Source organism: Palaemon carinicauda, chromosome 22 (genome assembly GCF_036898095.1).
Source record: "Palaemon carinicauda isolate YSFRI2023 chromosome 22, ASM3689809v2, whole genome shotgun sequence".
Taxonomy (NCBI): Eukaryota; Metazoa; Arthropoda; class Malacostraca; order Decapoda; family Palaemonidae; genus Palaemon; species Palaemon carinicauda.
In genome coordinates, this window is record NC_090746.1 from 57391600 (window position 1) to 57407478 (window position 15879).

At 42.4% G+C, this 15879-nt stretch overlaps 1 protein-coding gene across 1 annotated transcript in view; it reads right to left on the reverse strand.

Annotated features, from left to right (window-relative positions):
- The window catches only part of Smg5 (Smg5 nonsense mediated mRNA decay factor), an 81154-nt gene that overhangs the window by 4680 nt on the left and 60595 nt on the right, over positions 1-15879 (reverse strand). The window contains exons 16-17 of the mRNA XM_068346265.1: positions 15522-15673; positions 4246-4333 (exon numbers count right to left, since the gene is read on the reverse strand). Coding sequence (XP_068202366.1) covers positions 4266-4333; positions 15522-15673 — 220 coding nt within the window. The 3' untranslated portion in view covers positions 4246-4265. The remainder of the gene's footprint in view (positions 1-4245; positions 4334-15521; positions 15674-15879) is intronic.

The window sequence follows — 15879 nt, forward strand, 5'->3', positions numbered from 1 at the left end:
GGATCTCTTGGGATGGTTTCAGTTGAGACTTGTCTCTGTTTATCAGAAGACCCAGTTCTTCTGATAACCTCAACGTCATCTGCAGATCCTCCAGGCAGTGATTGTAGGAATGAGCTCTGAGTAGCCAGTCGTCCAAATAAAGGGAGGCTCTGATACCTCTTGAAAGCAGCATACCCGCTACATTTGACATCAGCTTCGTAAAGATTTGAGGGGCGGTGCTTAGGCCGAAACAAAGAGCCTGAAACTGGAAAACTTCCTCCTTGTACATGAACCTCAGGTATTGCTTGAAGTTTGGATGGATGGGGATGTGGTAGTATGCTTCCTGGAGGTCTAAAGAGACCATCCAGTCGTCCTTTCTTACTGCTGCTAGGACTGATTTCGATGTCTCCATGGAGAACTTCGTCTTCTGAACGAAGACATTGAGAGCACTTACATCCAGGACTGGCCTCCATCCCCCCCCCCCCCAAATTCTTGGGAACCAGGAACAAGCGGTTGTAAAAACCTGGTGACCGCTAATCTCGCACCCTCTCTATTGCCTCCTTCTCCAATAAGAGAGACATCTGTTGTTGCATAGCCTGTATCTTTGACTCCTCTCTGTATCTGGCCGAGAGATCTATCGGAGTTACAACTAAAGGGGGTTTCCCTAGGAAAGGAATTTTGTATCCCTCCTTTAGTAACTGTACGGACCAAAGGTCTGCTCCTCTCCTCTCCCAAGCTCGCCAGGAAGTTGGTTAGTCTGGCTCCTACTGCTGTCTGAAGGCAAATGCAGTCAGACTCTGCTTCGCCCTGGTTTCGAGCCTCTTCTCTTTGCTCTCCTTCCCTCGGGTCTGGTACTACCTCTGCTGAAAGTTTTCCCTCGAATGGCTGCGAAAACTGATGGAATGGAGCTTCTTCCTTAGGTTTGCGGCTTGATTAGGAAGTAGGCAGAACCTTCCTTGCTGTTTTAAACACCAAATCCTGGGTGGCCTTTTGGGCTAAAGCGGAAGAGACCTCTCTGACCAACTCTTGAGGGAAATGGGAGGAAGAAAGAGGTGCGTACAGCAATTCCGACTTTTGTATGGGTGTAATCCCATCAGCCAAAAAAAGAGCACATTTGGGCTGTTTCCATAAATACATCCGCTGAAAAAAGGGCCGCCAACTCATTGGACCCGTCTCTTAAGGCTTTGTCCATGCAAGACATAATGTGGACGAGGCTTTCAGTGTCCACATCCTTTGTAGCATTAACCTTTTTTTCCCAAGGCTCCCAGAGTTCAGTCAAGGAAATTAAACACCTCAAAAGCTCTGAAGATGCCTTTGAGAAGGTAATCCAGCTCCGACGTTGACCAGAACACTTTGGTTCTTCTCATGGCTGTCCGACGAGGGGCGTCCACCAGACTCGAAAAGTCTCCCTGGGGAGGCAGGAACTCCCAAGCCGAGAGCTTCTCCAGTCTTGTACCAAACGCTAGGTCTGGAAGCCAATCTGGCCGGGGGGGGGGGGGGAAAAAAAAAAAAAAAAAAAAAAAAAAAAGTCTTTCCCTGGTCCTTCTTGGATTGCATCCAGTCCCCCATCATTCTCAAGGCTCTCTTAGATGAGCGAGACAACACCATCTTCGTGAACAGAGACTCCTTCCCTAGCGTAAACTCTGAAGGCGGGGAACGAGGAGCAGCAGGAACAAAATAATTAGGAAACTCTCCAGTAAAAACTCTCATAAGTTTCTTTAAATCCACCAAAGGATGAAGGGTCTTAGGATTTTCTCCTTCTGAGATTTCCTCTAAATGATCACTAGGGGAAAGGTGACCGTCAATCCCTTCTTCCGACAGGTCTCTAATCGAGGTAGAGACGTCCTGTTTCCTAAGAGTCAACTCCTTAAGATCCTGACTTCTGGCGTCAAGGAGTCCAAAATCATGATGCCTAGCATCCGGTTTTTCCAACGCTTGATGCTCGGAACTATGAAGTTTGCGATCTCGACGCTCGGAACTATGCCGTTCGCGATCTCGACGCTCAGTTTCACGACGTCCGAGGCTCTTATGCTTGGCGTCCCGACATCCAACTCCTTGACGCTCAGCGTCATGTGTATCACCCTCTCGACGCTTAGCATGATGTTTCTCCTTACGGCACTCTGCGTCATGGCTACTAGGCCCCCAACCCTTGGTAAGCTGTTCCTCTACTCGACGATCGGTAGCTTTCTGACGATTGGCGTCAAGGCGTGAAGATTCCTGACGCTTGCGTCTTGGTGAGTCACTCTCTTCTTGTCTGCAGGCTGATAGACTTGCATGAGGGAGGAGAGTTTCTGCTGCATATCTTGCAGTACACTAAGGTTTGGATCAACTTCTTGTTGTGGCCAAACAGGAGACGCTGCTTCTTCAACAAGTTCGTCTTCCACGTCACTCAAGGAAAGCGCAGTGCGCTGGAAAACGCTCAGGACTACTCCAATGGCTGCAATCTGGAGCCTGAGGCGTCATGACACGACTCTGTTCGACAGTGGCAATCTTCCTCTTCAGAGGTCTCGATACAAGACGCCAGCCCTGTCTGGGCGCTGCGTCATTCCCATGGCGAGGCAAGCGTCCTGTGAGGCGTCAACAGGTACGCTCGAGGGGACGACTGCTCGGGCGCTAACGCCTCTCGTTTTCTTTCGCCTGTCAACATTCCTTCTCCCAGGGGTTGGGGAGCTTGGAAGAGGTTTATGGCTAGGAGAACGACAGGTCCGAGCAGACGCACCCTCCACTGCACTGATTTTAGCACTGACACTTGCACTTTCAAACTCTTCCACATCAGACCATAATTTAGCCATGCCCGCTGCCAGAGATTCTACTCTTTCGCCAAGGGCTTGAATGAGAATCCAATAGGCTAACGATTAATATTAGTAATCCCATTATCAAAATATTAAATAACGATACAATGTATTTTGTGGGACTGTATCGATCGTCATGAGTACTACGTAGCGTAAATTTGACTATACGCTAGTTTTATTTAATCTCTGATAATAGATCGATGATTATCTAAGGAAAATATACTAATAGGACAAATATTTTCTTAAAAATAATATATTTCTTTTTACATTATAAAAAATAAAAACTTTTTGTAAGTTAGTATTTCTTTTCATTCCTTGCAAGAAAAAGGAAATGAATTTTCATATTTTGCAAGTCATTCTTCGTAGAGTTTACGTCACATGACTTGTGACGTCGTAGTTCTGGCAGAAGCGTGCTGACAAACCGAATGATTTCCTATCACCATCATGTCTTTAAGAGTTGGTTCGTTAGTTTTTACAGTAGGGGGATCTGGGACCACCACTACTTATGAACACAGTGATCATATTCAAACCACTCACTCTCAGTCAAAATTCAAAAAACAAAACTAAAACGAGCGAAAGCCAAAGCCAATGTGTACTTCACCATATTAACTGCAAAACACACAGGCCAAAGCGAGCGAAATTCCAACGATGTCACCGGTAAGATGGCAGGGAAGATCTGAGGAATGACTGGAATGGTTCCAGGTACCTGGGTAGAGGGCGCACTGGTGGTACACCTGGCTACCCAATCGGCGATTGCCGCGAGTTTTGAAATTTCTGCCGTGACGTCAGGGACTAAGCTATATATATATATAACTACCAGGTAAGTCGGATGTTTAAAAACCTATACTCATAGAGCCAGATTAAGTTGTTGGGAGTGTTATGAAAGAGGGGAATGAATTGCAGATTCTTTTTGAAAATACCAGCAAGGAAGATTATGTTTCAATGCCCCGTATTAGAGTAGCGTAGGGTACAATCCAAGCCATTTAGGGGGATCCCTTATTTCAGTTTCTCGAGTATACTTTTTTCTTGGGTATTAAGAGGGATCGCTAGGTTAGGTGGGATGAAATTAACAATTTACTAATGTTTCCTCTGTGTTCCAAAAATAAGATAGGCTATGGAATAACAAAGAATATCCAGCAGGGAAGTTCACATTCATTTATTTCTAATCCAAGTGCATTTGGAAAACCGAGAAGTTGTATATGCTGTGATTATTAAAAGAGGTTTAACAGCAAAAAGAAATGGAAGTGTACAGTAGGAGGATGCAAAGTTAAGTGTCGTATAATCCCTTCTCTACAATTAAATCCTTTTATACCAACACATAGTATTTGGATGTCCCCCAGTTTTGTTATCTTCATGTACAGTAATGCATTTGGAAAATATATTCAAAATACTTCAAACATTGTTACTAGACATTTAAAAATTATGATGTTACTATATTGTACTGTAAAATTTTGTTTTTGTTCAATAAACTTACCTTTCATTTCAACCTTGATTTCAGCTATGCCCTTTAGTAGAATTTTGCCATTTTCGGATAAACTCCTCAATGTTCTCTAAAACTGCACCTGCAAAAAAAAAAAGAAAAAAAAAGAAAAAAAAAAATTAATTAATTTAGATAAATTTAGAAGCTCTGTATCATAACTGGTTATTGTAATGTCTCGCAGACCACCAAGTAAGTAGCTTTTGAAAATATTGTACAGCAATTCAAATATAAATGTCATACCATAATATAATACAGAGTATCTTCATAACATTCTAGTACTTTACAGTACTGTATACCAAAAGTTAACTCAAAAACTATGAAGTTACTCAAAAGAGCATTAAAGAAAAATGTTATTTTTATTAATAAAATAAATTTTTGAATATACTTACCCGATAATCATGTAGCTGTCAACTCCGTTGCCCGACAGAATTCTATGGAGGGATACGCCAGCTATCACAATACTAGAAGGGGGTGTATTTACCAGCGCCACCTGTGGCCAGGTACTCAAGTACTTCTTGTTGACACCTCCTCAATTATTCCTCGGTCCACTGGTTCTCTATGGGGAGGAAGGGAGGGTCGATTAAATCATGATTATCGGGTAAGTATATTCAAAAATTTATTTTATTAATAAAAATAACATTTTTCAATATTAAACTTACCCGATAATCATGTAGCTGATTCACACCCAGGGGGGTGGGTGAAAAACCAGTGTACAAGACTAAAGGATAGCTAAGTATCCCGTATTTCATATAATCAGTTATCCACAATAACAATGAAATAATAAGTACCTGGTAAGGAAGTCGACTTGAACCGTTACTCTGCCTTTAATAAGATCGTCTTCCTTACTGAGCGCAGCGTTCCTCTTGGGAGGCTGAATCAACTCAAAGGTGCTAAAGTATACAGGGCTGCAACCCATACTAAAGGACCTCATCACAACCTTTAACCTCGGCGCTTCTCAAGAAAGAATTGACCACCCGCCAAATCAACAAGGATGTGGAAGGCTTCTTAGCCGACCGTACAACCCATAAAAAGTATTCAAGAGAAAGGTTAAAAAGTTATGGGATTATGGGAATGTAGTGGCTGAGCCCTCGCCTACAACTGCATTCGTCGCTACGAATGGTCCCAGGGTGTAGCAGTACTCGTAAAGAGACTGGACATCTTTGAGATAGAATGATGTGAACACTGACTTGCTTCTCCAATAGGTTGCATCCATAACACTCTGCAGAGAACGGTTCTGTTTGAAGGCCACTGAAGTAGCCACAGCTCTCACTTCATGTGTCCTTACCTTCAGCAAAGCAAGGTCTTCTTCCTTCAGATGAGAATTTGCTTCTCTAATCAGAAGCCTGATGTAGTAAGAAACTGCGTTCTTAGACATTGGTAGAGAAGGCTTCTTGATAGCACACCATAAGGCTTCTGATTGTCCTCGTAATGGTTTTGACCTTCTTAGATAGTACTTAAGAGCTCTAACTGGGCAAAGTACTCTCTCCAGTTCGTTCCCCACCATGTTGGACAGGCTTGGGATCTCGAACGACTTAGGCCAAGGACGGGAAGGAAGCTCGTTTTTAGCCAAAAAACCGAGCTGCAAGGAACATGTAGCCGTTTCAGATGTGAAACCTATGTTCCTGCTGAAGGCGTGGATCTCACTTACTCTTTTACCTGTTGCTAAGCACACGAGGAAAAGAGTTTTTAATGTGAGGTCCTTAAAAGAGGCTGATTGGAGCGGTTCAAATCCTGATGACATTAGGAACCTTAGGACCACGTCTAGATTCCAGTCTGGAGTGGACAACCGACATTCCTTTGAGGTCTCAAAAGACCTAAGGAGGTCCTGTAGATCTTTGTTGGAGGAAAGATCCAAGCCTCTGTGGCGTAAAACCGCTGCCAACATACTTCTGTAACCCTTGATCGTAGGAGCTGATAGGGATCTTACGTTCCTTAGATGTAATAGGAAGTCAGCAATCTGGGTTACAGTGGTACTGGTTGAGGAAACTGCATTGGCCTAGCACCAGCTTCGGAAGACTTCCCATTTAGACTGATAGACTCTGAGAGTGGATGTCGTCCTTGCTCTGGCAATCGCTCTGGCTGCCTCCTTCGAAAAGCCTCTAGCTCTTGAGAGTCTTTCGATAGCCTGAAGGCAGTCAGACGAAGAGCGTGGAGGTTTGGGTGTACCTTCTTTACGTGAGGTTGACGCAGAAGGTCCACTCTTAGAGGAAGAGTCCTGGGAACGTCGACCAGCCATTGCAGTACCTCGGTGAACCACTCTCTCGCGGGCCAGAGGGGAGCAACCAACGTCAGCCGTGTCCCTTTGTGAGAGGCGAACTTCTGAAGTACCCTGTTGACAATCTTGAACGGCGGGAATGCATACAGGTCGAGATGGGACCAATCCAGCAGAAAGGCATCCACGCGAACTGCTGCTGGGTCTGGAATCGGAGAACAATACAAGAGGAGCCTCTTGGTCATCGAGGTAGCGAATAGATCTATGGTTGGCTGACCCCACAGGGCCCAAAGTCTGCTGCAAACATTCTTGTGAAGGGTCCACTCTGTGGGGAAGACCTGACCCTTCCGGCTGAGGCGATCTGCCATGACATTCATATCGCCCTGAATGAGCCTCGTTACCAGCGTGAGCTTTCGATCTTTTGACCAAATGAGGAGGTCCCTTGCGATCTCGAACAACTTCCTCGAATGAGTCCCTCCCTGCTTGGAGATGTAAGCCAAGGCTGTGGTGTTGTCGGAGTTCACCTCCACCACCTTGTTTAGCTGGAGGGACTTGAAGTTTATCAAGGCCAGATGAACTGCCAACACTCCTTGCAATAGATGTGAAGTGTCCTTTGCTCCTGATTCCATGTTCCCGAGCATTCCTGTCCGTCCAGTGTCGCACCCCAGCCCGTGTCCGATGCGTCCGAGAAGAGACGGTGGTCGGGGGTCTGAACAGCCAATGGTAGACCTTCCTTGAGAAGAATGCTGTTCTTCCACCACGTTAGAGTAGACCTCATCTCTTCGGAAACAGGAACTGAGACCGTCTCTAGCGTCATGTCCTTTATCCAGTGAGCAGCTAGATGATACTGAAGGGGGCGGAGGTGGAGTCTCCCTAACTCGATGAACAGGGCCAGCGATGAAAGTGTCCCTGTTAGACTCATCCACTGCCTGACTAAGCATCGGTTCCTTCTCAGCATGCTCTGGATGCATTCTAGGGCTTGGAAGATCCTTGGGGCCGACGGACAAGTCCGAAAAGCTCGACTCTGAAGATCCATACCCAAGGAGACAATGGTCTGGGATGGAACGAGCTGAGACTCCTCAAAATTGACCAGGAGGCCCAGTTCCTTGGTCAGATCCATAGTCCATTTGAAAATCTCCAGACAGCGACGACTTGTGGGAGCTCTTAAAAGCCAGTCGTCTGACGGAGCCGGACACAAGATCATGATACTGCTGCACAGTCTGTAAACTGTCAATCATGGGCAAGCGAGGAAGTACAGTGACAACCCGAATCTGTCTAGACTGTCTGGGTCGTACAGACAACTCCTTAACGGGTTGCTGAGGTTGCAGCACTGCGTCACAACAAGTCACTTCTGTTGGTTGTTGAACGTCTTCCCCGTGACACATTGACTCCGTAAACAAAAAATCCTCTAACAAGGACTAAGCTTGGACTGCATGCCATGCAACACAGCTCAAGGTCTATGGGAGCAGGTGTGGTAACAGACGGGATTAGCGACTGAAGTGGAACCATTACCTTCCCTGTAAGCATGTTATGCTTAAATAAAAGTCCATAAGAGGTTATGCAGCTAAAGGCTCCCTCCAAATGACAGAGTCCTCAAGGGAATATCAGAAGGAGGGAGAAAAGAACTTTCTCATCTACAGGGACCTTATCCTAGAAAAGCTAAGTTCTCTGAGAGAGGGTCCACTGGTGCAAAAGCAGCAGACTAGAAGGCAACGTTATGAAACTGCTTGACAGTCTAGTGAGTTGGCAACAACCCAAGATGTGTTGAGAAGCATGCGGTAAGGTATGCAGAGCATGATGTATGCAGAGTATGCTGTATGCAGAGCATGCTGTATGTAGAGCATGTTGTATGCAGAGCATGCTGAATGCAGAGCATGCTGTATGCAGAGCATGCTGAATGCAGAGCATGCTGTATGCAGAGCATGTTGTATGCAGAGCATGCTGAATGCAGAGCATGCTGTATGCTGAGCATGTAGTAAGCAGAGCCTGCTGTAAGGAAAGCAGAGCGTGTGCATGGCGTTTAACATTTCTCAGAAATTCCATGACCAGTGCTAGAGTGCTTTATGCATGCTTGCATGGGGTTTAAACCATGGTATGAAAAAGGAGGTAAGGTATGCTGAACAGCAGAGTCAGAACGAGCTGGAACAACAATAGTTGTGGTTTCCTCTTCAAGACTCCGTTGAGGGAACACCTGAGGCTCAGTCTGCAAAGGCTGAATAAAAGACAAGCAGAAGGAAGGCGCATGGGTGGAGGAGGCTGACTCCTAGCATGAGTGGTTGAACCCAAGGGTTGCGCTTGCTGAGCGGTTGGAGGAAGCGGAGTAGCAAGTTCCAGTTCCTGTGGTGTGAGCGGAGCGCGATGAGGAAGAGGCTGCGCAGAACAAGGTAAATGTCTCGCAAGCTGAGGCTCCTGAGGCGCAAGGCTAAGGTGTTGTGGTGCTTGCCTTGTGGAGGGTTGAGCTCGCTGCAGCGAGAGCTGAGGAGACTGACTCATGGACGGGAGAGGTTGTTGTACCTCAACCGAGTGTTGCATCACTGGTGGAGCAGCAAGTGGAGGCGGAGGAAGAGAGGTATAATCCTCCTGATCCCATTGTAAAGGTTGCCTTAAGGAAGGCGGAGGCTGAACACCACAGGGAACAGCAAACTCAGCACGTGGCTCAACATCGTACGCCTGGCAGGTGGTACTGCGATCAGGCGGAGCGAGCGTAGGCGGAGGGAGTGTAGGCGGAGGCGGAGGGAGTGTAGGCGGAGGCGGAGGAGTAACACTCTCAGCCCGACACACGCATTAAGTCCGAAAGCTGTGCTTGCATGGACTGTAGTAGAGTCCACAACATCGTACGCCTGGCAGGTGGAACTGCGATCAGGCGGAGCGAGTGTAGGTGGAGGGAGTGTAGGCGGAGGCGGAGGAGCAACACTCTCAGCCCGACACTCACGCATCAAGTCCGAAAGCTGTGCTTGCATGGACTGTAGTAGAGTCCACAACATCGTACGCCTGGCAGATGGTACTGCGATCAGGCGGAGCGAGTGTAGGCGGAGGCGGAGGAGCAACACTCTCAGCCCGACACTCACGCATCAAGTCCGAAAGCTGTGCTTGCATGGACTGTAGTAGAGTTCACAACATCGTACGCCTGGCAGGTGGTACTGCGATCAGGCGGAGCGATCATAGGCGGGGGGGAGTGTAGGCGGAGGCGGAGGCGCAACACTCTCAGCCCGACACTCACGCATCAAGACCGAAAGTTGTGACTGTATGGACTGTAGTAGAGTCAACTTGGGGTCGGCAGACACTAAGGTCTGCTGAGGTAAAGCCTTAACAGCAGAGATCTGTTGCGGCAGAACCTTACTCCTCTTAGGGGGAGTGTAATCAACTGATGACTGAGGAGAGTCAGAGCTAACCCAATGACTGCATTCGGGTTGTGAACTTTAACTTCGTACGTCTGGCATAGGTCTGGACTTAACGTTTAAGAGGTCTTGAGACCTGAGACCAGCGTTACTCTGCCTTAATTTTCTCCCCTAATCTCTTCTGCAGACGAGCAAAATAAGGGCTCAATCGTCTGCGGGTGGGAGTGACGGTCTCGGTAAGACACGCCCACAACCACCGAGGATACTTCTGTGCGCCGATCAAGGCCTGCTGAACCCTTATGCCCTTCGACATTGCTTCTCCCCTGGGCTTGGGAGCTTGCAAGAGGTCCCGGACTGGGAGGACGACTGGCGCGCACGAAAGTACCCTCACGCACTAATCACTTATCACTTTGATTTCTGTTTGCACTTATTTCACTGAACTCGAAACTTTAAGTGGTTGTACCTGAAATACGCAATTCTATCCTTTCTCAAAGTTAGTAATTGCGAAAACAGAATTACAATGTAACAGAAAAATCTAATGAAAGATAATTCAGTGGCTGGAAAGAGACTAAACACTAGATCACTCTAGAAACGTTTAGTTTCTTCCCCTAAAGAGACTCGGGAGAAGAGCAAAAACGATAACGACGTTACTCGTACGCCTGGCAGGCTTGAATGAAACGTTTATCCTCTTTCTCCCTCCGTCTCTATCTCTCTCTCTCTCTCTCTCTCTCTCTCTTGACTTAGAACCTGAGAGAAGAGCCCAATCATATATATCGTTAAAACATATTATTGTTAAAGGAAAAAACTGAAAAGTTCCTTTATTAGGATCAAAACCATTAAGTTAAGAAAGAATGAACAAAACGCTAGACACGGTTACTCTTACTGCAACGTGAAACCGTGAACATTCTTTCTCTATCGTAACGATAGAGTGCAAGTTGAACGTTCTGAACGTCAACAACTGCAGAGACAAAACAAAACGTTAGTTCAACTTTGAAAATAGTACGAGACTATCAAAGAAATTCTTTCAAACTCTGTGGCGGAAATAGCATAATATGTTAACAGGTAAAACTGAAATGACGGGCTCAAAGTTTATTAACTTCGGTAAAAGACCTCCTACTATTAGGAAGGTCGAATATAAACAAATATAAAAATTAATTTTAATGAGTTTATAATAAAAGGAAGTTAATCGAAGAGGCCTATAAGAGGCGGAGAGATATAAAATAAATCTATAACTTTTGTTAAGCAAAATTAAGAAAGAGAGTCTATACTCTCTTAGACACCAACACTTCCGTCTAAGGGAAGGGTCGGCCATTGAAAGGTGAACGAGAGTTCATACTCTCTCGTCACCATAATTAATCAAATTAATTCCAAAAGCTAACTAAGCTAATATAGAAGTTTCCAGTAAAGCGACAGCCGAAATCAAAGAGAAATACTTCACCAAAGTCGTGAAAATACTCCAAGAACATAAGCGTATCCCAGAACGTCTTGCCGGAAGCACGACAGAGGAATAATTGAGGAGGTGTCAACAAGAAGTACTTGAGTACCTGGCCACAGGTGGCACTGGTAAATACACCCCCTTCTAGTATTGTGATAGCTGGCGTATCCCTCCATAGAATTCTGTCGGGCAACGGAGTTGACAGCTACATGATTATCGGGTAAGTTTAATATTGAAAATTTAGCAATTGATTTCTCCTAGCCTTAAGGGCAAATGTAAACTGCATACCAAAGGAAATTATGATCGATGTATATAAATTTACAAAAACAACATGAAAATCTGTAATAATATACTGTACACATTATGTATATTTTTTTTATAACTAAATAAGAGCTAAGCATAAGCTTACATTGTGAGACCACAAGGTTTTAAAAATAAAGCTACATTGCCAAAGAAAAATACCCAACAATTAGCATACAGGGATATTTAATTGTTCAATTATTTTTTCTATAAAACTTATTTACTATTGCAAATAACTGGCAGGCATAATCTTCACAATGGATTTCTTCTGCAATAACCATCTCCTGTCTGTAGTTAAATGAGTGTTTCTTGACCTTAGACATACATCTCAAAGCAGAGCATTATCAAGAAGTTATTTTACATTGAACATTCCTTTCATTGGCTAGATGTGAAACGAGTTTCTTCACTATTACCTTTATTTTAAACCTTACTTTGAATTCTCCACTTGAGGGTACACTCAGTCAAACTATTCTGTCCCATTGCTCTTCCACTTGTTTTTCAAGTTTTTATAACTTATGTATGAAAGATTTAATTTAACCCTGGATAGGTACGGTGGGTCGTTTGCGACCCCGAGCGTCAAAAAAAAACAGGTTTTTGTCACGTGACTCACCCCCGTGACTGAATTTGTGGGTGATCGACCTGCAGGAGGTGTCTCCCCTACACGCTCTAGTAGTGTCCAGATGTGCATTGCTGTAGCTGTACTCCTTCCCCGATTTCTGAGACGCGTCGGGGTCGTTCGCGTCCGAGTTTACCCTTCTAGGGTAGTTTGCATAATTATCAAAGTTATTACGTATTATGAAATTGTCGTAGAATGGTGCAACTTGTATAGGTTATCAGTTGTGGAAAGTCTTGGTGGATTGTTTGGCTACCATGTGCATGTTTTTTTTTTTAGTTAAAAGGTCGTTCATCACCACGAGGACCATTTTACCGCGAGTGCCCCTTTTTCATTTTTTTTCATTTTTTTGCCAAGTCATTTTTCCGTAAGATATTGCCAAATAGTGTCGTAAAACTTTTGCTTGTTTAGTGTTGGAAAGTGTGTCTAGATGATCTGGCTACCCATGCATGACTTTGTTTTTGTCAGATACGACGTAGTTATTGGTATATTGGGTATTTAACTGCGGTTACCAATTTCTGTTTTTTTTCAATATTTGTAAAAATTACTACGTAGTAAGGAATTGCCGTAAATTATTCATTTTTTTTTCATGTTTATGTGTTAGAAAGTGTGCCTTGATGGTTGGGCTAACACGTGCATGTCTTTTTTTTTATCTGAGATGTCGTATATTAGAATGTCGGGCATTTTACCGCGAGTGTCCCTTTTTCATTTTTTTTCATTTTTTTGCCAAGTCATTTTTCCGTAAGATATTGCGAAATAGTGTCGTAAAACTTTTGCTTTTTTAGTGTTGGAAAGTGTGTCTAGATGATCTGGCTACCCATGCGTGATTTTGTTTTTGTCAGATACGACGTAGTTATTGGTATATTGGGTATTTAACTGCGGTTGCCAATTTCTGTTTTTTTTCAATATTTGTAAAAATTTACTACGTAGTAAGGAATTGCCGTATATTATTGATTTTTTTTTCATGTTTATGTGTTAGAAAGTGTGCCTTGATGGTTGGGCTAACACGTGCATGTCTTTTTTTTTTATCTAAGATGCCGTATATTAGAATGTTGGGCATTTTTCCGCGAGTGCCCCTTATTATTTGTTTTGCATTTTTTTGCTTAGTCATGTTACCGTAAGGAATTGGCAAGTAGTGTCGCAAAACTTATATTTTCATAGTGTTGGAAAGTGTTTCTAGATGATCTGGCTACCCATGCCTATTTTTTTTTTTAGCCAGATATGGCGTATATATAAGTATGTGTTCGATTTTCCTGTGATTGCCATTTTTTCGTTTTTTCCCATTTCTTTCAAAATTACTACGTACTAAGGAACTATCACAGAGTAATATTTCATTTATATGTTTATTTGTCGGAAAATATGCCTTGATGGTTTGCCTAGCACGTGGCTGAAATTTTTTTTTTCTGAAATGCCGTATATTAGAATGGCCATTTTTCCACGAGTGCCCCTTTTTATTTGTTTTGCATTTTTTTGCTTAGTCATGTTACCGTAAGGAATTGGCAAGTAGTGTCGCAAAACTTATAATTTTATAGTGTTGGAAAGTGTTTCTAGATGATCTGGCTACCCATGCCTATCTTCTTTTTTTAGCCAGATATGGCGTATATATAGGTATGTGTTCAATTTTCCTGTGATTGCCATTTTTTCGTTTTTTCCCATTTCTTTCAAAATTACAACGTACTAAGGAACTATCACAGAGTAATTATTCATTTAGATGTTTATTTGTCGGAAAATGTGCCTTGATGGTTTGCCTAGCACGTGGCTGAATTTTTTTTTTTCTGAAATGCCGTATATTAGAATGTTAGCCATTTTTCCGCGAGTGCCCCTTTTTATTTGTTTTGCATTTTTTTGCTTAGTCATGTTACCGTAAGGAATTGGCAAGTAGTGTCGCAAAACTTATATTTTTATAGTGTTGGAAAGTGTTTCTAGATGATCTGGCTACCCATGCCTATCTTTTTTTTAGCCAGATATGGCGTATATATAGGTATGTGTTCGATTTTCCGGTGATTGCCATTTTTTCGTTTTTTTCCCAATTCTTTCAAAATTACTACGTACTAAGGAACTATCACAGAGTAATGATTCCTCTAGATGTTTATTTGTCGGAAAATTTTGTTTACTTTTTTTTTGATTGAATATCATCAAATTTTTTTAGCTAAAATATTGTTTTACATTTTTTTTTCGATTTTATTTCCCTTCAAAAAAATTTTTTTGGGTCAGAATTTTAATTTTATAGTCGTAAAATAATCGACAATTATCCAGCAACCCACCATACAATTTTTATGCATATCCAATAATAATTAGATTAGTAAATAACACCTTGAAATTGACATACCCTTCCTACATTTCAAGATGCAGATTAGGGAGTCTGAGTCAGTGTGGTTGGCGGCCATTTTGTGGACATATCCGAAGCGTAAGCTGCCCTATCTATATATATTCTTGTTCCCTATAGAATTTGTGATATTTTGGTATATTTTTACCTGCATAAATATCATATTATATATTAAATATATGTATTTTTTTACGAAATTTCTAAGTACTCAAAAAATTACCTTTAGATATGGCCCCTGATATAAATGTAATTTACAAAATAATGAAGATTTTTTTACATATTTCTATTTTAGGATAACATATGTTTATTCCCTAAAAAAATTAGCCACTTCCTATTTCATTTGGGTACCCAAAAAAATTCATGAAATTTGGACAAATTTTTTTGGCCAAAAAAAGTTACCCTTTTTTTCTCATTTCAGATCTTCACCTCCATGGGTCTGACTTCATCCAAAATACATCAAGATGTGTCCTAAACATTCAAGAATCAATTCCTAAAAGGATTTGTGTATATATGTATAAACTTTTTTTTTATGAATTTTTATGTCAGGTCTTTTTTTTTTTCTACTTATTTTTTTAAAATATTTATAATAAATAGTTTTTCTGCAGATGAGTAGTATTTATCTATACAGTTGTTTTAAGCATTCATTGAAGTTTTTTTTGGCAAAAGAAAAAAGGAGGTTACTGCAAAAACTGATTTTTCAAGAATTTTTTTTGGCGTCGGGGTCGTTCGCGTCCGAGTATACCCTTAAAGGGGTGTCCGAGGACCGTACCTATCCAGGGTTAATGTTACTATTCTTAAAATCCTTCATTTTAATTGTTCATTACTTCTCTTATAGTTCATTTCCTTTCCTCACTAGGCTATTTTCCCCTTGTTGATTTGACTTATAGCATTCTGCTTTTCCAACTAGGGTTGTAGCTTAGCTTGTAATAATAATACTATACCTTCCTGTCTACATCTTGCCTTCTAAAGGAAAAGATTATTTTTTTAAACTTTTACTGAAGCTTTCGTATGAAGAAATAAGATTTTACTTCAAGGAATTAACTTACCAGCAGCATTAGCAAGGCCTGAATGGGAAAAGTTGGCATTTGAAGTCTGGATTTCTCCTGTCAGGAGGGTAAGGGTTGCAGACTTGACACTTGAATTCTGTTGCACTTGAGCACTTAGGTAATGACAGCATTCTAAAATTTGATACCATTCCCTGTATCAAAAAAGAGAAGTATATTACTGTACAATACGTATATTTTCTAAGAGAAAATACGTCTCATGATAAGATATGACATATATTTATGTAGATATAGAGCATCAAGTAAAATGAAAAATAAAGGGCTAAATTATTTTGCAAAAAACATGAGGTGCAAAAAAGAATACAAAATCTAAGTAACATAGAATGCATACAGGCCTGGA